At 38.8% G+C, this 22149-nt stretch overlaps 1 protein-coding gene across 3 annotated transcripts; it reads right to left on the reverse strand.

Annotated features, from left to right (window-relative positions):
- Positions 1 to 326: 326 nt before the first annotated feature.
- On the reverse strand, positions 327 to 16092 carry LOC127799482 (26S proteasome non-ATPase regulatory subunit 1 homolog A-like). 3 transcript variants are annotated; one of them, XM_052333547.1, is made up of 13 exons: positions 15720 to 16092; positions 8702 to 8765; positions 5918 to 6023; positions 5690 to 5801; positions 5134 to 5302; positions 3741 to 4216; positions 3490 to 3625; positions 3108 to 3353; positions 2797 to 3017; positions 2454 to 2712; positions 1870 to 2102; positions 1264 to 1783; positions 327 to 1142 (listed from the first exon to the last, which is right to left on the reverse strand). In XM_052333547.1, exons 1-13 carry the CDS (start codon positions 15869 to 15871, stop codon positions 834 to 836), a joined length of 3003 nt encoding a protein of 1000 aa, XP_052189507.1. In that variant the 5' UTR covers positions 15872 to 16092; the 3' UTR covers positions 327 to 833. The 3 variants fall into 3 exon arrangements, with proteins under 3 accessions (XP_052189507.1, XP_052189509.1, XP_052189508.1); XM_052333549.1 differs by lacking the exon at positions 8702 to 8765 and having other exon boundaries at positions 15720 to 15830; XM_052333548.1 differs by lacking the exons at positions 5134 to 5302; positions 5690 to 5801; positions 5918 to 6023 and having other exon boundaries at positions 15720 to 16091.
- Between the last annotated feature and the right edge of the window lie 6057 nt (positions 16093 to 22149).

The following is a 22149-nucleotide window of genomic DNA, read 5'->3' on the forward strand; positions in this document are numbered from 1 at the left end:
TCCAGGAATCAAATCCAAACAGATTCAATTCTAATCATTAATTCGATCCAAGTACAAACCTAGATCTAACAACTACCAAGATTGAATGATGGCTGTGTTTGATCGTTTGATTTGGAATGCAACCCATCATTCCAGAACTTTCATTGACACTAAATTGTGCAAAAATGCATCCCTAGCCGAAGAAGAAGCACCTTCTAGAAATCATCTAGCGACTCTTAATTTGATTTTTAATCAAACTAAATTTCATATTATTTAATTAAAGAAGCCCACCCAAAGATAAAAAGGTTTAACGATATGAAATGAAAAACAATCATAAGAAGCATAAATATCTGGAACAGGATTAGGTTGTTTGATTTGAGGGCACATTTCTTAGAAAAAAATCAGCAATGCCAACAGTAACGTACATATGTTCCTCCTTAGGAAAGTGATGTAAAAGTTCCCGGCCAAAAAGCTATCTATTTCCCACAAAGCTTATTATATGCTGCTGCTGCTGCTGGTGGTTAATACCCAGTCCAGCACCAGACCTAAGGAGAGCAGTTCCTGCCTATAGCTGGGACCAGGGAATCACAGGATGCATCCTGCATTCCTGCTCCATCTCCATTTCTAAACGATCATCATACAAGCTAAAGAGAAACACTAAGTGATCAGCCAGGATCGCCATCACCATGATATCACCACCATCCACCAGGAATCGCCTGCCTACCTCTTAGAAGTTGAGCATAAATTCTCAGGATAATACACAAGAGTTGTCTAAACCATGATGGTTGCTCCACACAACTACCCTGGAACAACACCCCCCCAAAGAGGACGAATTTAGCTCAAAACCAATATTATCAAGAGGAGTATTCAAAGGGCTGAGGAGGTTGAGGTTCCTCGTCAACAGCCATGGCAGATGTTGAACCCGGTTGTCCAGCTGTGGATCCAGCAGCAGCCGAGGGTGCATCAGTGAGAGAGAGCACTTCTGGTTCGGTTGGACGTAGATCTTTCAATAGAACAAACCCTGAAGGTGCTATCTTGACCGGTGCATATCTGCTTTCTTCCAGAAATTTAATGAACTTCTCCTGAGAAGGAACCACCCTGGCAGGGTTCGTCAAAATTTCAAAAGATGGTTCAGGCTCTAACTTCTTATCTGGACTATCAACCTGGTAAAAAACATAGAAAGGCAAAACCATATAAGTAAATACAAAACAAAGGATTCAATACACTGCAAATAGTTTGCTAAAACAAAATTTAAAAGTAAACGTGAAAACATATTATCTTTACCTGCATAGAAGCCCCATCCTTGTCAACAGAAGATCTCCCTTTGCCAACATTTGAGCCGGCGGAAGACGACTCTGCTACTGACTTTTCAAGGATAGCTTTCTGCTCAGCCTCTTTCTTGCTAGCCCTAGCCTTCGCTTTTGCAGATATTGATAAGACCGCAGTAGGAAGTTTCACAGCAGAGGTAGCAGTGGGTACAGTAATTGGCTTAGTATACTCAAACAGAGATGGTTTTGCATGTGACAAGAACTCAAACCTTGGAACTTTCAAGTCATAGTTCAGCCCAATAAAGGCAGTGGGAGAGAATGACAAGCTAATAAAATATGTAAGAGGATACCAAAACCAAAATTGGCTGAAAACAGCAAGACCAACAACTGCGGTGATTTTATCATGCTTTGACTTGGAAAGCAACTTAATTGTCACATTCCTTCCACCAGCATCAAGTATTCCTGAAGCCAAAATAGCTCCCATCTTGCTCATGGTGTCCTCATGCTTATCCAATATAATTTTCTCTAACTGCCGCCTAGTGTAACAAATGAGTGAAACAAAAATAATAAGCTAAAGAAAGATATAAAGAAAGAAAAAATCAATTAGAAAAGGAAACATTACCTGAATGCTCCGACATGAGAATCACTAGCTTCACTGATCTGAACCATCACCATGGCCATGGCAATTAAAGCACCTTGACGAACAAAATCAACCACATCTGAAGTCAGAGGCTCTAGAAGAGATATTGCTTCACTCAAACCTGTACCCGCACAGGAAATGCCTACTGCTAGCGCTGCTCCATACCGGACATGTGGGTTGTAAGACTCAGACAACAAGGAGACTATGCGAGGGGTCTGCAATCCACAGGCAGTGTGAGATCAAGGTCAAGCTGAAGTAGATAAAACTGATAGGTGGACTGGCCAGCCTGGCCAACAAATTTTATATCTACACCGAGATAAATGCTTTTGCAAATACAAGACAGCTAATGCCGACACTGGAGATCAAGATGAGATGGGTACTCAAACAATGATCAATCACAACCAATCAACATTATGCCAATATGACGTGCAAGCACATGCCTCCACAAGCAACTTCTTCAGAGAAAATATGTTGCTGATAGCCAAAACAACACATCAAGAGCAGCAATCACAAAAGGAGGACCGGATGCTTCAATTCACCAAAGAAGCAAAGGAAAAGTACCTAACCTGTTCTGGTTCAGAGTACAGGACAAACCCAAGAGCAAGAACAGCTGTCCGCCTGACATCATCACTCACATCTGATACAGCAAAATGCAGCAGCTGATGTATCGCCTTGTTGTTTGCTGTTCCCCTGTATGCCAATGCCAATGCATACATGCCACCATAGCGTAGAATAGGATCTTGATCCCGAGTCATCTGCTCAATTAATGTATCTGCTTCTTCTTCTCTTCCATAGACTGTGAGTCCTATCCCTAATGCCAAGCCCCTGCAAAGTCAAATAATCAGCTTAATCCTAAGACTATAATTTAAATCCCAGTTTGAGCACCTGAATCACTAATCCAAAATTTACCTAATGATTTTTTCATGTTGTGTCTCATGTGCATAAGTGAGCATTTCACTTGCCTTCTCACTTGCAGTTCCAACCATCAGTAAGCCCATACTGATACCAGCAGCTTCTCCAGCAACAGCACTGTCACTGTAAAGAACATTTTTTATTTCATCATATATATCCTCATCAGCAGTTCCAAGAGCAGCTAAACCAAGACCCAAGCATGCACCATGCTGAATAACCTGCATCAATCAAAATTTTCAACATCAGATTATGAAGTTATTCATGACACCAAAAGCAACCAAGCACTGGATTCTAAAAAGCAAGCAAACCTCAACATTGGTACTGTGTAGGCTATCACGAAGAAATTGTTTGATACCCTCCCCATGGTTTGCATGAATCAAGCCTAGGGCATAAAGGGCCCCACCTTCAGAATATGGACTCCCACCACCAGCCCCATTTTGTGGCAAGTAAGGAGCCATCAAGGATCTGCCCTGCTGCAGGTGGCCCCTGTGGATAACACCTAGCCCAGCTGTGGCACTGAATTTAGCCCAATTAGTAGCCCTGCTCAGCCAATCCTAACAAATTTTTACAAGAAAAAAAATTAAAAAAAGAAAAATGGGGGGATTATGTAAATACTAAATTATTAACAATCTTAAAGTACAAAAAGGAAAAAAGCTTTATTAAGAGAAAAAAACTGGAAAGCAGGTTTACCAGATTCTCCCGGAGAAATGTATCAACAGTTGTTCCAGCATGCATAATTGCATTAGCATAAATTGTTGCACTGTGGCACACACTATTTCTCATCTCTACAGACTGTTTTATTGTCTTAAGGATAAGAAGATCAGACCTAAATGCAAAATTAAAAATTAGAGGAAGAAGTTTTTCACAACACTTAACTCTTATAGAAAGAAGTTGAGAAACTCTAAGAAAAGATGAGCAAGCAAATAAATCTGTTGCCTCACTTGTTATGACTGTATAAAAATTGTAGAGACAGCTGTATTGAAGTCTCGCCAGACAAAATCCCTTTCATTTTTGTTAGCCTCTCAGCAAAGGTCACTTCATTCTGATCAACCTCTTGCACGTTCCTGCTTTGAACCTGAGTTTCATCTGTCATTTGAACATCCTCACCAGCAGTAGCATTTCCATTCTGACCAGAATCAGGTGCTGTAGATCCTTGTTGTGCAGGTTCTGATGTTTGAGACTTGGCATTGGGGAGCATATTTCTTACATTCAATAGGAAAGCTTGGTGCTCATTCTCTACAAGATCAAAGCCTATTTGAAATGCCAGTAAAGCATCATCCTTATTGTCAGATCGTAGAAGTTTTTCCAAGATGCTGGCAACACCCTCTGGTTCATCCAGGAACATAAGGCACTGACAAATGCTCAAATAATCAGGTGAGGGTAGCTTCTGGTAAACTTTGACAAGAAGATGAAGCACCTGTATAAAAATTGCAGAGAATTAGTTGTTGATATTCCAAGAATCACTATTATATCTTTCCTCCAAAATGTTTTTCCTTAAAAGCACTCTCTGCCTTATACTACATTACATGCAGATGAACAAATGTAATATGTAATATTTAATAACAGGAAAACTATAACTGAACATGGTGTTCCTCTTTCTTTTTCTTTATTTTGTGAGATTAAGAGGACACAAGAATTAATACCTAGAAACTAGGAAAGCTAAAGGAAAATGGTAAGTCTGTTCTAGATGACTTAAATTAGCCACATAAATCAGCAGGGGTATAGCAAAAATAAAACAATAACCCTAACAAACTCATTACAAATTTCTGTGTTAAAATTCTGCTTGGCTAAAACACCATATTTCAGACATTGCCAATCAAGAAATTCTCATGCCTATCCGTTATCCAAGATGTATGATATTTTTTCTTATTCTTTTGGCTTGGTAAAATGTATGTTATCGTCATACTAAAATCCATATCATATTCAAATGTATGCATGTATATTTGTCCAAATTAAAGCAAAAAGAAAGTACCAAGGAAATCATCGAATAAAAAAAGAAATGAAAAAGATCCATTTTCACATATACACTAGGTAGGATTTGTTTCCTATTCCAGTTGGAGTATGTTTCCCCTTTTTATTTTTCAGCCACTGCAGTTAACTTGTGAATCAACAAATACAACATTCTGACTAAGTGGAAAATGTAAAGATGTGTATGCCAGCAAGTCTAACACAGAAACATGTTATCAAATTGGGATAATATAGGCATCCTGAAAAAACAACTTCAGTGTTGTATATCAATGAAATAATCACAACAATGAGAACATAATGTTGACTGCAAATACCTATGGTTCAGAATATGGAAATAACTTGAATTGGATAAATATAACATCATACCTCATGTCGATATTCTCTCAAACTAACAAAAGAATTACAGATATTAATGCAATACGACAAGGTTGAATGAATATTATCACTTCTTGCAATTGCTTCCTCAAGCTTGTCTAATCTTCTGCATTCAATTGCCATTCCAATGGCCTGCTGATACCGTCCATCCAGTATACACCTATATATGGCAACGGTAGGACAATTGGAAAACAGTGCCAGAGCATTGAAGAGTGTTGAGCTGTGAGATTTTTCTAGATACTCTAAAAGCTAAGAAGTATTACTTTTTTGTATTTTTGCTATGAAAACTACTGCTTTTTGTCAAGATTAGTCAGAAAGGTATGGAGATCCTTAAATCTCCATAGATTTAAGGATCCCTGTCTTGAAAAAGTTGTGTAAAAGCTGTCTAAGTTTGGTATTGACTAAACAGTGCTGTACTTTAAGATTTTCTGTATATATTAAGCTGAAATGGATGGAGAGATGTCTCTCTCTTGTCCTCCAAACACTTTCCTGTTGTTTTCCAGTTCTTTTCTCTGAAAACAACAAAGAGAATCAGAAGTTTACATACTTATCCAACATTCTCTCCACGACAGCCTCCAATCGGGGGTCCATTTTGGCAGTTTCATCATTTGACTCTGCAGCCTTTGACTTTAGACTGGCATATTCATCAATAGCTTTAGCTGAGTGAAGAACGTTGCCAAACACAATCAGTAAAAATGGACTGAAAGGGGTTTGTTTCCATCCATATAAATCTTTTATCATGTTGGAAAATAGTGGTGTAAGGTCACACTCTTACCGAGAAGGGTATGAACATAATCCGAATCCTCAGAAACATCAAACAAAGAACCGGCTCCAAGAGCATATGACAATGAGTCATTAAGTTCACCCAAGTAATAGAAAACCTGTCAACATAAAGGATTTTGTGTGAAGAAGATAAAGGTTACCAAAAATTATGCATCCATAACAGGCATTGGTATTTCATTTCTAGTTTTATCTTCACAATGTGTACAAGAATGTTGTAACTTTCGGACAAAAAGAAAGTCATGGATATTTTGTGGACAAAGAAACCATGCAGATACTCTACGCACCAGGGTCTAAAACATCAGAACAGATTGAATTTCTGTAATTAACATCCGATGTCCCCCAGGCAGGCATCTGATTACTTTGATAAAATTCATTTTCAGAGTCTACTCCCATGGAAAGCAAAAATATGACCAGAAATATTCTTTTCCTTTTCAGTGATTGATGGGAATCTGACAGGAAGAGAAGAAATCACGAAGGGATGTCACTCTAAAACAAAGCAAAGGGTAAAGGAGATGCAACACAAATGGCAAAAAAATCATTATCCCTATAAAACTTCTAGAAAACAATATATATATATATATATATATAGTCAAGGTTAAGGTTAACTACTCTGCTAAATAGCTATTCAGAGATACAAGTCTTTTAACTTGTAAAGAGAGTCTTCTATGACACAAAGGGTCCCTTCATAGTTATTAAAGGCGCGCCTAAGCGCAAGGAGCCTTAAGGCGCCAGTTTGGCGCCTCGCCTGGGCTGAGGCGAGGCGGTTTCAGCAAGGCGCTCACCTTGCAAGGTGAGGCACTGAGGCGAGAGGCGCGCCTAGATGAAACCCGCGCCTGCATCCTTTCTTCCTCTCCTCTCCAGCATCCCCTCTTCTCAGTTTCAGCATGTATACATCACTACTTATTTACATTTCTTTAATTTAAGTAAATGTTCACATTTTCTTTTATTTATATTTTACTTTCCATTTACTTTAATACATAAATGTAAATAGGAAAGTACCCCCCATTTGGATTCAATAAAAATATCTAAAAAATCAAAATCCATAACAATAAGAAAATAGAATTTTGATTTTAGTACAAACTCAAGATTTAGCGATTTTACCACCCCCAAAATACATACCTACTATTTCTTGAAAAATTCATTAAAAATCATTTTAACAACAATGAATATTAACTATCAAAATACCGGGAGATAGTTTTTCAAAATGAAAACATTTTCTTATATGTCTCCTTATAATGCCCTAATCTTCCAGACGTAGAAAAAATGCGCTAATCTTCCAGACCTAGAAAAATAGCATTTTTCAAAATGAAAACATTTTCTTGATTATGGACTTGTAGTGTTTATTGATTGTGGAGAATATTAAAGCTATTCCAAAATGTCCTCCATCAATAAAACAAGAGATTGGAGAGTACATGCAAAAGAAGAAAAATAACAGGGAATCAGGGATGAGCAAAATATGGCACCGTAAGATGATGATTTTCAATTTGGTGAAGGGTATGATGATGATGATGATTAAAACTTCTTTATTGATTGTGGACTTGTAGTGTTTATATGTTTGTTTAGAACTTTGCACGATGATTGGTACTTGTTTGAGTTTGAGACTTTAAGTTTGAACTTTGATGATGTTTCTAGTTTAGAAATTGCATGATGAATGAATTAACTTTGATGTTATTAGTTTAGAATTTGAAGATAATAAAACATTAATGATATGCATGTGTTATTATTGATAATTTGATAGTTTTTATGATTTTACAAGATTTTGAGTTTTTTTTCTAAAAGGTGCGCCTCGCTTCACAAAGGCGCGCCTCAGGCTCCAGGACCCTTTGCGCCTCGCGCCTTTCAGAACTATGGGTCCCTTTCTGCCACCAACTGCAAGGCCATAGAAAACTCAATGCACAGCTAAAGTCCAAGTCCCCCACCCCCCTCTCTGCTAAATAATAATAATATATTACACAGAAATCAAAGCTTTCCTCTGTTTTCCAACTGCCCAGCTTAGCCACGACCACATAGAACAGTGAGACACATCCAAGCATACCAGAACAAAATGGCGATGGACTCTGCAAACAAGGGGAGGCTTGTAGACAAGAGGCATATTGATTTAGTAAACAAAATTCAAATGGGATTATCTCACCCTCATTGCTCATTGGCACGGCATGCAACTTCATATGAACAACTCAAACAAAATACCATATACCCACTTGATCACTAGAAAACAGAAGAAAGAAGAGAAATTTTGAATATTAAACTACAACCTCTCAGGCATTGCTTACAATTTCAGTTGTTAACCTCTTCAGATATTACAAAAACATAAATTGAGAAGAAAGGAAGAGAGGCACTGAGCAAATTAAATGAGCATATAAAGTTATCACTAACTGCACCTTATCCTAAGCAAGTTCGGATTGGTGGCACGATATTCAAAATGTCAACTAACTTTTAGAAGTCGCATTAACAATATGAAACCATGCAAAAGAACAATGTGGCAAAATATTTTGCTGGATGCCCTTCTTGACATGACTCTCTAGCAAGAAAATAATGACAAAGTTCCGACACCATCCTCATATAGAAATGTTTCATGAGATGGCAGTGGATAAAGATAATTGACATGGTCATGTTCCATCACAAAATAGAAAACTAAATCATTTGTATTATCAATGAGGATACATAAAAACTATAAAAGAAAATTTTCTTCCTCTATGCAAGAAAACTAAGTTATCACAAAATAGAAGAGAAATGGAAAACAAACACAAATGAGGATACATGGAGAAACAATAATGACCTTTGAAACAAGTAATGCAGCAAGTTGACGTTGGTCAAATTCCTCATCTTCATATAAGCTCTCTCTGAATAAGAAATCAGCAGGAACATTTATTTCTCAGCAATTAAATTGATAGAAATTCGAAAATGGATTCTATACTATCAATAGTCCACTTACATAACAATTTCTTTTCTTTCTTTAATGAAAATAAAAATGGTGACATACTTCAAGCATGCAATTTAATTAGGCAACTAGGACTAAGCATTACCATATACAATTTAATACCAAAATGGAAAAGAAAAAGGGCAACTACATCCATATGTGTGGGCTGTATAGATCAGTGTTATTAAAGGCGTGCCTAGGCACACCTTGGGTGCTTGGAATGGTTCCAGGAGGGCACAGACCATCAAGGCGCGCCCAGGTGCGCCCATGCGCGCCAAGGCCCAAGGCACCTTGGGCTTAGGTGAGCCTGGGCTTTTTTTAACTGTTTTTTTCGGGTTTTTATTTTATTTTTTATTATTTATTATTTTATTTAATTTTTTATTGTTTAGAGTTTAAATTTATTGCTTCAACTACAAATTTGACAATGAGTAAAAGGGCTACTACTTCAAATGTTCCAATTGAATTTGAACTAGATGAAGATAGAGAGGGAGATGATGTGGAAGAAGATATTAGAGATGATACTTCTAATGATGAAAATATGATGATTTTTAGATTATTTAAAATGCATAATTAGCTAATCTTGATTAAGATTTAAGACCTATAAATTATTTTAAAATTTAATTTAAGTTGACTTAAAAACTTTTACATTGCATCTTTTTGGCATTTTTTATTGTTCTTTTTATTAGTATATATTGAATTTTTTAATTTCCTTGATAACATACTTGTGAATATGTTATTAGGAGTTAATACCTAAATTTTTTAATTTCCTTGATAACATGCTTGTGAATGTGTTATTAGGAGTTAAGATATATTTTATACCTTATTTTTCAAGTAGAACACACACGTATATATATATATATATATCTATATATATATTTTAGTTAGCATGTGCCTAGCTCCATTAGGCGCACACCTCGCCTTACGCCTTGCGTCTTAAACTCCAACACCCTTTTGCCCCTTAGTGTGCCTTGGGCTTTTAATAACATTGGTATAGATTTTTTAACTTCTTTAGATGTAAAGAAATTGCATGTCACGGCACAAGGGCAAGTCTGTAATTAGAGGAATGTAGCAGGGTATAAGGGGACATTAGTGTAACTGTAATAAGCTCACTTGGCACGTGGCCACTTGGAGGTTCTAGAGAAGTAGTTAGAGGAAGTCTCTAGTTGTACCCAACCCCTATAAATAAGAAGCTGCTCACGAGAATGGGGATATGTGAAGATTAATCTACAAGTCCTTTCCCTCCTAATTCTCTCTCTCTCTCATTTCCCTTCTTCTTGCCAATTCTCTTCCCAAATTCCGGAAGAGACTCTCTGTTAGATCCAAATATTTGACATTTGGTATCAGAGCTAGCAACCTGTCAGGTGTGGAATGGCTAAAGGAACGCAAGCAAAACAGGCGAAATTGCGGCTGGATGCTGTGGAAGCCGAGCTACGCCAAAACCAGGCACAAGTAAAGGATCGCCTGGAAATTTTGGAATTGGGCATCCAGAATACTCAGGAGGAGATTAGCAGGAGTCGATCAGAACACACGACCAATTTGGATCGGGTTGCGAGCGAAATTAGATCGGAATTCGCAGGGTATGCAGCCAACTTCGATCGGGCCGTTAGTGGACTCAGGGAGGAATTCACGGGGTTAAGCCAGCAAGTGAGTGCTGCTCGGAGCATCTTTGCTAGGCAGCCCCAGGCCAATTGACTTTCCTCCAAGGGCTTCATCGGCACCCATTCTGACTACACCAAGAGTGAGGCAAGGGCCTAACGACCCAGTGGAGGCCAAGGACAAGGGGGAAATAGAGGACGACATCACACACTGAGGAGAAGGATTGAATCGCTCCAATCCTCAGGGGCCGCAAATGGACATTCCCCTGTTCGAACGTGACTGACCTCGATGGTGGGTAAGACGTTGTGAGAAGGTCTTCTACCATTATAGAGAGGGACAAGGTGAATATGGTCACAGCTTACTTGGATGATATAGCCGATGCCTGGTTCCAAAATTGGAGCAGGGGAAGAGAAGAGTTGAGTTGGCCACGGTTCGTGAACGACATTTGCAACTAGTTTGGGGAGAAGACGAGGACCAATGTCATAGAAAAGTTCAATAAGCTTAAGCAGAAGGGATCGATGGAGGAATACTTGGTGAAATTTGAGGAGCTGAGATCGCTGTTATCCTTAGCTCATCCCTCCTTGGATGAGGCTTATTTCATATCTAGCTTCATCAGTGGATTGGATGAACAGATCCACTACACAGTCAAGATGCTCTATCCTACATCGGTGGAACAAGCCGTTGAACAAGCTTACTTGTATGAGATGGCCTTGGACGCCTTCGCCAAGAGACATCAATTGTTACCTAAAGGGAGCAAGGAGGAGAACTTGTTGGCGATTGCAAGTAAGGGTAGCAATTCACCATGGCAGAGGAATGGGGTCGCATGAAGGTCCCAATTCACACCAAACCAAACTAAGGACCTCACCCTTGATCAGAAGCGACAGGTGAGACTTTACTTCCATTGTGGAGAGAAGTTTGGTCCGGGACACCAGTGCAAACGAATGTTGCTTACCATGGAAGGCCACCAGGAGGAAGAGAAGGAAAAAGAAGGAGAGGAGGAACCTGAGGAGGAGACGGAAGAAGACGAAGGCGAGGAAATATCAATGCATGCATTGCAAGGTCATGCATCTGGCAGAGTATTGAAAGTAAGGGGAATAATAGGGAAAAGGAGTCTGGTGGTGCTCATTGATAGTAAAAGCACACACAGTTTCCTTGATGAACAAAACAACCTCTGCCCTCCAGAGTGAAATGCAAGAGACGACTCCCTTGTCGGTAATGATTGCAAATGGAAGTAAGATGGTAAGCCACTACAACTGCAGAGAATTTAAATGGAAGATGGGAGGTCATGAGTTTGTAGTGAACCTAATGATCCTCAGGCTTGGGCGTGGACTAGATGAGGAAGGTAAGCCCTCTCGTGTTTGACTTCAACACCTTAGAAGTCACTTTTAATAAGGGAGGCTAGAAAATTACTTTAAAGGGGTGTCAAGAGACAGGCGAGTGCAAGGCAGTGACAGGCAAAAGATTGCAGAAGCTATTGGATCAAGGGGGAACGTCGGTAGGGCAGTTGCATTCCTTATATGCCTTGGAGAGGGCCAACTACCAAGGGGAGGGCAATGCCTCTGTCAAGCTAAGAAAAGAAGGCCAACCTACAGTCCATTCTCCTAAGCTCAGCCACACTCAGGTACACTCTCTAGACCCTATTCGATTATTGTTGATGGAGTTTGAAGATTTGTTTGCCACTCCTACTAGCCTACCCCCACACCGATTTCTTGACCACTTCATTCATCTCAAACCAAATGTTGAACCAGTTAACCTAAAAGCCTACCACTACTCACTTGTCCAAAAGGCAAAGATTGAAAAACTTATCAAAGACATGATGGACAAATCTCTCATTCAACCAAGCCAAAGTCCCTTTGCCTCTCCAGTCCTCCTAGTAAAGAAAAATGATGGATCATGGAAGTTTTGTGTCGATTATCAACAGTTAAACACCTTAACCATCAAAAACAAATTCTCAATTCCTATCATTGAGGACCTCCTAGACGAATTAACAAGAACAGCCATCTTCTCGAAGCTAGACCTTACCTCCAGATACCACTAGATCAGAATGAACCCAAATGACTGCCATAAAATAGCTTTCAGAACACACCAAGGACACTATGAGTTTTTGGTAATGCCCTTCGGCCTTACTAACGCTCCTGCCACCTTTCAAGCTCTCATGAACCACTTTTTTGCTCCCTATCTTAGAAAATTCGTGTTGGTCTTTTTTGATGACATATTAATCTACAACCCCAGCATCTAACCCACCTCCGAAAGGTATTCGAAATCCTCAAAAGCCATCAACTATTTGTAAAGAAGTCTAAGTGCATCTTTGTCGAGCCAAGAGTGGAATACCTAGGCCATGTAATCACTGGTCAGGGAGTAAGTACAGACCCCCAGAAGGTGAAAGCTATGAAGAATTGGCCTAAACCAAAAACACTGAAGGAGTTGAGAGGATTTCTAGGCCTCACTGGCTATTACCGACAGTTCATCAGAGTCTATGGGGTATGGAGTAAGCCCTTGACAACTCTACTAAAAAAGAATAACTTTCGTTGGAGCAGCAAAGCAAATAAGGCTTTTGCAAAATTAAAGGAAGCAATGACCCAAGCTCTGGTGTTGGCCCTTCCAGACTTTTCGAAAGAATTTGTGCTAGAAACAGACACTTGTGATATGGGAGTAGGGGTTGTGCTAAGCCAAGAGGGTAGACCAATATCCTATTTGAGCCAAACCCTCCCACCCCGGCACTTAGGCCTCAGCATATACAATAAAGAATTATTGGTTGTGTTGGTGGCGGTGGACAAGTGGAGGTATTATCTAAAAGGCAGGAGGTTCATTATACGAACAGATCATGAAAGTTTGAAGTTCTTATCTCAACAAAGGGCACACGATCAATTGCAACATAAAGGGATCACTAAATTGATGGGGTATGACTATATCATCCAATACATGAGGGGTAAAGAAAACTTAGTGGCAGATGGCAGATGCACTATCAAGGAAGGTGGAACCAGTTAGTTGCCACACCATCTCAGCTTTGGTACCAGATTGGGTGCAGGAGATCACTAACAATTACGAGCACACGACATGGATTAAAGAGAAAATAACTAGGCTAACAGTGCATCCTCAAGGGGAGGCAGAATATTCCTTCCAAGGAGGCTTGCTAAAATACCAAGGTCGGGTAGTCATAGGGGAAGATGATCAACTGCGAGGCAAGATCTTGCAAGCACTACATGATTCGCCCATAAAGGGGCACTCGGGGCAGAATGTAACATATCGTCAGGTAAGACAGTTATTCTATTGGTCAGGCCTAAAAAGGATACCACTAAATATGCGCTGCAATGTACCACCTGCCAACGATTCAAACATGAGCAAGTACCCTACCCCAGCCTATTACAACCACTAGAGTTTCCCTCCCAAGCTTGGGAACAGATCTCTATGGACTTTATTGAGGCCCTAAGTCTGAGGGGTTTGACACCATCCTGATAGTGGTAGATAGACTGACCAAGTACAGTCACTTCCTTCTCCTTGCCCGCCCTTTTACAGCTACTGAAATGGCTAGGAAGCTTACAGAAGGAATCTTTAAAATACATGGAGTACCGAAGGCTATGGTTTTAGATCGTGATAAAATTTTTACAAGCCAATTTTGGAAAACCTTGTGCAAAGGGTTGGGGATAGGGCTGCAAATGTCATCCGCCTACCATCTGGAGACCGATAGACAGACAGAGCGCGTCAATCAGTGCTTGGAGACATACCTTTGGTGCCTTTGTTTTACAAAACCCAGAAGTTGGAGTCGTTGGTTACACTGGCTCAATGGTGGTACAACACCAACTTCCATACAGCTCACAAAAGGACCCCATTTTAGGCTTTATTTGGCTACCCTCCACCTATAATTCTGGCAGTAATGCATTACACTCCCGCAAAAATATCAACTGACCACTACCTACAAGCACGGCAGGACGCTCTACAGGTAATAAAGAGGGAACTTAGCATGGCCCAACAAAAGATGAAACAGAGGGTAGACAGCCATCGCACGGACAGAACCTTTGAGGTGGGTGACGAAGTCTATTTGAAGGTAAAATGGTTCCAACAACACTTATTTCAAAAGAGACCTGTCTCTAAAATTAGCCCCAAATACTATGTTCCCTTCAAGATACTGGCAAAGATAGGAACCTTGGCATACAAGCTGCAACTGCCTGATGGTGTGGGTTTACATCCGGTCTTTCATGTGTCTCTTCTCAAGCCAGCAAGGGGAATCACAACTGATACTAGCTGAGAAATACCCAAGTTACAAGATGATACGGTACTGGAAATCGAGCCTAAGGCAGTGATCAATCGGCGTGTCATTTACAATGATTCCCTGCCCATCCCTCAAGTTCTAGTCCAATGGATGCACATGCATCCGGATAACACCACCTGGGAATACCTTTCGGAGCTCCTTCAACGCTATCCCAGGGTGGCCAGCTTTCTTTAATTTCTTGGGGACAAGAAATATAATTCAAGGGGTGGGGAGTGTCACAGCCCAAGGGCAAATCTGTAATTAGAGGAATGTAGCAGGGTATAAGGGGAGATTGGTGTAACTGTAATAAGCCCACTTGGCACATGACCACTTGGAGGTTCTAGAGAAGTAGTTAGAGGAAATCTCTAGTTGTAACCAACCCCTATAAATAAGAAGCTACTCACGAGGATGGGGATATGTGAAGATCAATCCACGAGTCATTTCCCTCCTAATTCAATCTCTATTCTCTCTCTCTCATTTCCCTTCTTCCCGCCAATTCTCTTCCCAAATTCCGGAAGAGACTCTCGGTCAGATCCAGAGATCTGAAATTGCATACTATAACCATTTGGGTTATTACCACATTAGTCACTAGTTACAGAGTGCATAGTTTTTGTTTTTTTTTTTCTGTATGCATCTACAAATCAGTTAGCAATATCTCCATGGCATAACTTGTTCCCTAATGATAAATGACAGCAAATGCACTAAAAGATTATCTACATTAAATGAGCGAACAGAAAGAGTAAAACCCGAAAGAAAAAAAATATACTATGAAAATCAAATTTTGTGCATTAGAATCTTCCTCACTTGTGCGTTGTGACACAAGGGAAACAGGAAAGTCAATCAAGTTTCCCACTTTCTCCGTGGAATGCGAAACAAAATCAGCAAATTTTATGATTATACTTCTCTATAGATATACGCTGCGACCAGAAAGGGGGTTTCAAGCCACAAGGACATCGAGCACAACGATAACTCAATTCCAATTGACAAACGAAGGGAGAAGACAAGAAACGGAAGGAAATTTAAATGACTCACATAACGGGGACGCTAGTTGAGATCTCGGGCCAGAAGTAGTCAACAAAAGCGTTAAGATTGGACAGAGCGTGAAGCTTCAGAGATGGATGGTTCTCGTTCAGCATGGCCAGCAGCCCTCCCGCCGAGGTCACCATCGTCGCCGCCGCAGCCATTCTCACACCCCCGCCCCTAGCACTGATGGATAGACTATGCAATTTGAAAAAGGAATTAGGTTACCTATTGATTGTTGCTTCCACCTGTTCGATCTCCGCAAACAAGATTAGGGTTTCGAAACTGAAAACCCCAGGAATCGGAGAAGACGAGAGGGCCTTTGACAGAGGGAGGGTCGGGCATGGATGGATGGAGTGTTGTCTCGGATGTATGTGCATATCTTGCATTTCTTGTGGAGCAAGTTCAGCACAACTTTTACTTTGCTTTATTTGCTGCTGAGTCCTTGAAATAAGTTTATTTATTTTCATACTTCAAATAAATGACAAATGCACCACTGAGTCTAGGCCGAACATTGCACATACCACCCTACCTACCTGATGCATTGCCATTTCTGTTCCAAAAAAAAAATAAAAAACCCATTTTATAGAATACTTAAAAGTATCCTATAAAATTACAAGGCGAATTGTGAAATTGTGCAATTATTATAATTTTAGTAATAGTTTTATATAAAAAGTTCATGTAACAAAAAAAATGGTTATAAGGACCAATTAAATTGTGTTTACTATTTATTTATGGACAAAATAATTTTATATATTTTTAGTTCTTGACTTAATCTACATTAGTTGAGTCGTTAACTTTGTCTCGTCACGTTATTACGTCACTTATAATATCCACGTCTATAGTTTATATTTTTATAAAAAAAAAAAAAAAAACAAACCCTAACCCTAACATCACTAACTCGTCCTCACACTTGTGACCCACCTCTGTCCCACGTCAATCTCACCAAAAAAACCTATTGGCCGCCATTGAAACAGTCACTGTCGTCGACATTTCCGCAATCAACCACTGTCGTCACACTCGTTATCGCTTCTCAGACCATCGTCACAACAACCACCGTTCGTTGCAGGTAATAGGTCGCACATACCATCGTCATCCACATTCAATGCAGGTAATAGGTCGCACACCCACATATCCCATTAACAATCGTACATATTTTTGAGTTAATTTAGCATTGCATACACTATCAATGTAAGTTAAGGTTTTGCTCACCCATTTTATCGGGCGCTATCAAATTTGAAGGTTTGTTTATGTTAACCTGTAGTAATTATGATATAGGATGGCTGATGATGTGGCTGTTAGCCTTTGTTTTCATTTTGGTGGGAGTATTGTAAGAAGCTTGGAAAGGTCCGAGTATGTCGATAGAGAGTCAAGGGAACTGGGGCGATTTGATGTAGACACGTTGTCTTTTGCTGTAATGTGTTGGTATACAGAAAATGTGTTAGGAATTAATAGAGTGCAGGGGATATTCTACAAGGAAAATGATGTTTTCTTTTTTATTTGGGATGACCTGTCAATAAGTAGGGTTTGTAACAAGTTAAAGAATGGGGATATCCTTGTCATTTATTTAGTTGGTGGGGATAAAATAGAGAGTGTGCCACCAAGTAATCCTCACCAACCTCACGTGCTCATTGAAAAAAGTAAAGTTATTGGGGAAGGGACAAGTACTAGTGGCCAAACTAGTGTGCATCAAAAGGAAAGCAATGTGGGTGAGGCTTTATCTATGGGTGAGGCTTATTTGAATGAGAATGGGATATAAAGGCAAGACAAGAGTGGGGACGTAGATGTGGGAAGGCAAAGCCATGTTCACATAAAGGAAGCATTTGATGATGAGTTAGTAGAAAGGGAATTAGATTGTGTAGATCTAAATGAGTTTATTTCTTTTGATGAAATCTATAATGTGGGGACTAATTTTAGTGACGACAAGGACGATGAACTTCAAGAAACTAGGCAGAAGGTCATAGAAGTTAAGAGGAAAATAAGACAGAGGGATAAGAAGAAGACAGATGCATTTGCAGTTGCTGAAACTAATGGTGAACGAGGTAAATATGTTGTTTATTGTTTTATTTTCATGGCTTAATGCATTACTTTGATATGGTTCTTGTCTTTTAATATGTTTGGTAGAAATTGTTTTGGAGTCTTAGGGTACATTTCTCACTAGTTTCTTTTCACATTACCAATGTTTTGTAGGTGTAAATGAACCTACATCTTCAATTGATGCTGCTAATGAAAATACAAATCCAGATCTAAATGTACTTGCAGTAGAAAAAGAGCGGCCATATGTTGAGTTGGTAAGTGATAAAAGTAGTTCAGATGGAAAGCAACTCCTCACATTACATACCAAGTGATAACCCAAGCAACTACAATGACAAAAGTAGTAACTCAGGATCTGAAGATGAGTTTGAGGTTCGTCCTAGTAGTCGTCAAAGGTTTGATGGTAGTAGTGAAATTCCTCAATTTACTCTTGATATGACATTTGCTAGCCTTACTGAGTTTAAAGTTGTTGTATTTAGATATGCAATTTTGAAGAGAAAATGACTGAGGTGTATAAAAAATGACAAGCTTAGGGTTAGGTACACTTTTGTTGGAGATGTAAATTTGTCATATATGCATCGAATGAGAGGAATGATGGTAGCTTTGTGGTGAAAACTTATTATCCACACCATGAATATGGTGGAGAGGATAATAGAAACAAGTTAGTGAGGTCTTCCTTCATTGCACAACATTTTAGGACTAGAATATTGACTGATCCTGGGATTAAAATTAGGACCCTTAAATCTCTATGCAAAACTCAGTTGAAAGTTGAAATGAATACTAGTGTCTGTAGGAATGCTAAGGCTATTGTGTTGAATGAAGTAATGGGTTGTTATGTTGAAGAGTTTCGTAATCTTTGGGGTTATGTCAGGGAATTAAGAAAGTCAAATCCAAGCAATACTATTATTTTAAAAACTTGTGCAAATAATTCCAAGAAGAAGAACTACTTTGATAGATTGTATATTTGCTTTGATGCACTTAAAAGAAGCTGGTTAGCAGGGTGTAGAAAGATAATAGGTGTTGATGGATGTTTCTTGAAGGGAGTTTGTAAAGGTATTTTATTAGTGGCGGTTGGAAGGGATGGAAACAACCAAATGTTTCCAATTGCATGGGTTGTTGTTGGTGCTAAGACTAGTGTGATATGGACATGGTTCATTAAGGTGTTACAACACGATTTGCATCTTGGTAATGGGGTAGATTTGGCTATTGTCTCAGACATGCAAAAGGTAACATAACATTCTTTGATAGGTTCTTTTGTTTTACATTATTTCATTGTTTCTTTTTTTTTTTTCTTCTTCTTGTCAGGGATTGACGAAAGTTGTAGCTGATGTTCTCCCACAAGCAGAACATAGGCATTGTGCAAGGCATATATACCATGCCTTTAATAAAAAATGGAAGGGACAAGAACGAAAACTCTATTTTTGGTTGTGTTCTAGGACCCCTTTCAAAAAAGATTTAAAAGATAAACTTAAGGATTTGAGTAAGTTGGGGAAGGGCATAGTCGAAGATGTGCTTACATGGCCATTTGAGAAGTGGTGTAGGGCATATCAAAGAACTGATATTAAGTGTGATGTTGTCGACAACAATATGACAGAGGCATTCAATGGTTGGATATTGGATAGCAGGCAATTAACAATTGTGTCAATACTTGAAAAGATACGGCTGATGGTGATGCGAAGGATTGCCTCTAAACGTTAATTCGTGGGCACTTAGATATCCAACTTATCCCTTGCAACTTTCAAAAAGTTGGAAAAAAACAAGGAAAATTCTTGTGATTGGTTTATGGAATGGAATGGAGAATTTGGTTATGAAGTCAGCAACATTTTCGATAAGAATGATAAACATGTTGTGAACATAAAGGGGCTGAAGTGCACTTACAGAGAATGGGATTTGTCTGGAATTCCATATGTACATGCTATTAGTGCAATCTTTGTTGCAAGACAGCATCCAGAAAATTATATTTCTCACTGGTACAAGAAGGATACTTATTTGAAGGCATACAACTACTATTTGTTGCTTATGAGGGGGAAGCAATTCTAGGAAGAAAGTACTAAGGAGTCTATTGTGGCTCCTAAGGTGAGGAGGATGCCAGGAAGACCTAAAAAGAATAGAAGGAAAGATAAATATGAGCGTCAAAAGGGATGAAAATTATCTAGGAGAGAAAGAATAATAACCTGCAGATTGTGTAAAACACAAGGTCACAACAGTTATATGTATCCAACCAAGCCTGCACCCTCAGAGGCAATAATTATGCTATTGAATTCTGATTGTTTTTATGTAATTTATACTTGTTTAAAATATAATAGTTGCTATGTTTGAATGGAAGAAATGATTGATGGTTGTGAGACTTTTTGTTTGCAGCCTGTGCCAAAACCTAGCAAGAAAAAATGAAGCACAAAATAAACAAGTGATACTGTTGTTGATGAGAAGCTGCGAAGAGAAGTGAGAAATCAGAAGTCATCTACGAAAAGAGCAAGGCGACAGATTGGAATAAGACTATTTGTTTCTGAAAATTGAGTTATGATTGAAAATGTAAATACCTATGTGTGAGTTGAATTCATCTTGGATATAGATTTTGAAAATGCTTCGAATGGTAACTTATGTGTTTATGTTTTGCAGCTTGGTCAATCTTCAATGAGAATCTAGAAGCTTCCTCCAAAGAGGCAGAACTTTGACAGTCCATCTTCTGCTGCAAAAGGCTTCAACTTCTATAGTGACTACCAACCAACTCTAACAATCTCAATAAAAGTGACAAGCTTTATGTTGTTTTGTGGTGTTTATGTTGTTTTGTGGTGACCAAGTATTGCAACTTGTGTCTCTTTCTGAGTTAGACAATGCTCTATTAGGTGTTGTTATGTTAGGAACAACTTATCTCTAATTATGATTAGTGGAAAGATACTTGCTTCTATTTTGGCTTTCATGTAATTATTGGACATATTCTTAGGTCCTTATTCAGGTGTTAAGCAAATTGCAGGTTCGAAAATATGTGACTATTTTGGCTTATTCTATTATTGTTTAATTGGTAAAATAATGGTCGTGCATAATAGAAGCATGTTTATGCTTCAACATCTTGTTGTAAATAATGTGCAAATAATTGGATGGTTCATGTATATAATGTTCTTCTGTGAATGAGGATCCAAAATACAAAAAAATACATATTAGATGTTTACATTAGATGATAAAATTAAAGGCCTAAACAAAGATTGACTGTTGCAAATAATTTAGGGACAACCACCACAAAATCATCTTACATAGACATTTTCACAAACACCTAGTGTCCACACTAAATATTGATCATTTGCATAAAACAACACATAACACGACCACACATATGACAAATGCCCACTTCAACAGCTTAATCTCCCTTTTCATACCATTTTCAAAATTGTTGCTCTTCATCTTCATATCTTCCAAAACCACCTTGATCGACACAATGTCTCTAAGTGTTTCATACAAAATCTAATTCATGTTGCTTGAAGTATGCCCCTCTTCAGACGTCAATTCCAGTAATACTTCATCAACCCACATAAAATAATTACACCGACAACCCTAGTAACATAAAAAAAAAGTATTATATTTTTTTAATTTTTTTTTTCACACCAAAACAGTTAAATTGGAAATCACTCACCTGAATTTTGGCACACCCAAAGAACTTTTGATTTGGGTTTTTCTCGGTTTGTGATGTTTTCACAACTACCTTCATTTTGCAGTCACATTTCCCATCAAAATCCTATCTGACATATTGCTAAGATGAAGATGGTTCATTTTGTCTCCTTATTCTTCACGAAGCCCACAAGATTGGTTGAAGATAGATGAAGAAGACAAGTTACGCAAACAATGACGGCGATGGCTGTTGCGATGATGGCTTCAGCAATGAGCGATGGCTATTGCGATGATAGGCGGTGGCTGTTGCGACAATGGTCTAAGTGACGATGGCAAGAGTGACGACGATGGTTGATTGTGGAGACGTCGACGACGATGGTTGTTTCAATGGTCATCGATGGGTGGGTTCCTTTAGTGAGATCAACATGGGACAAGGGTGGGTCACAAGTGTGGGGATGGGTGGATTCCTCTGGTTTTTTTTTTTTTTTATAAAAATATGGACAACATACATGAATATTATAACGTGATAGTAAATATGGCAGCGTGATAAGACAAAGTTAACGCCTTAGTTAACATCGGTTAAAATAGGAACTAAAAATGTATAAAATTATTTTATTCAGGGATGAATAATGAACACAATTTAGTTGATATCCTTAAAGTCATTTTTTTAATTAGTTCAAATATTAAAAAATGCATTAAGCCTCTGATTTTCCATTTTAGATTGTATTGAGTGAGGCCTAATCATATTGTTTTTTTTTTATGGATGGATGCTTGTTAGAAGCCCAGCCCAGTGGGCTGAAGCCTC

This window comes from Diospyros lotus, chromosome 4, assembly GCF_014633365.1.
Source record: "Diospyros lotus cultivar Yz01 chromosome 4, ASM1463336v1, whole genome shotgun sequence".
NCBI lineage: Eukaryota > Viridiplantae > Streptophyta > Magnoliopsida > Ericales > Ebenaceae > Diospyros > Diospyros lotus.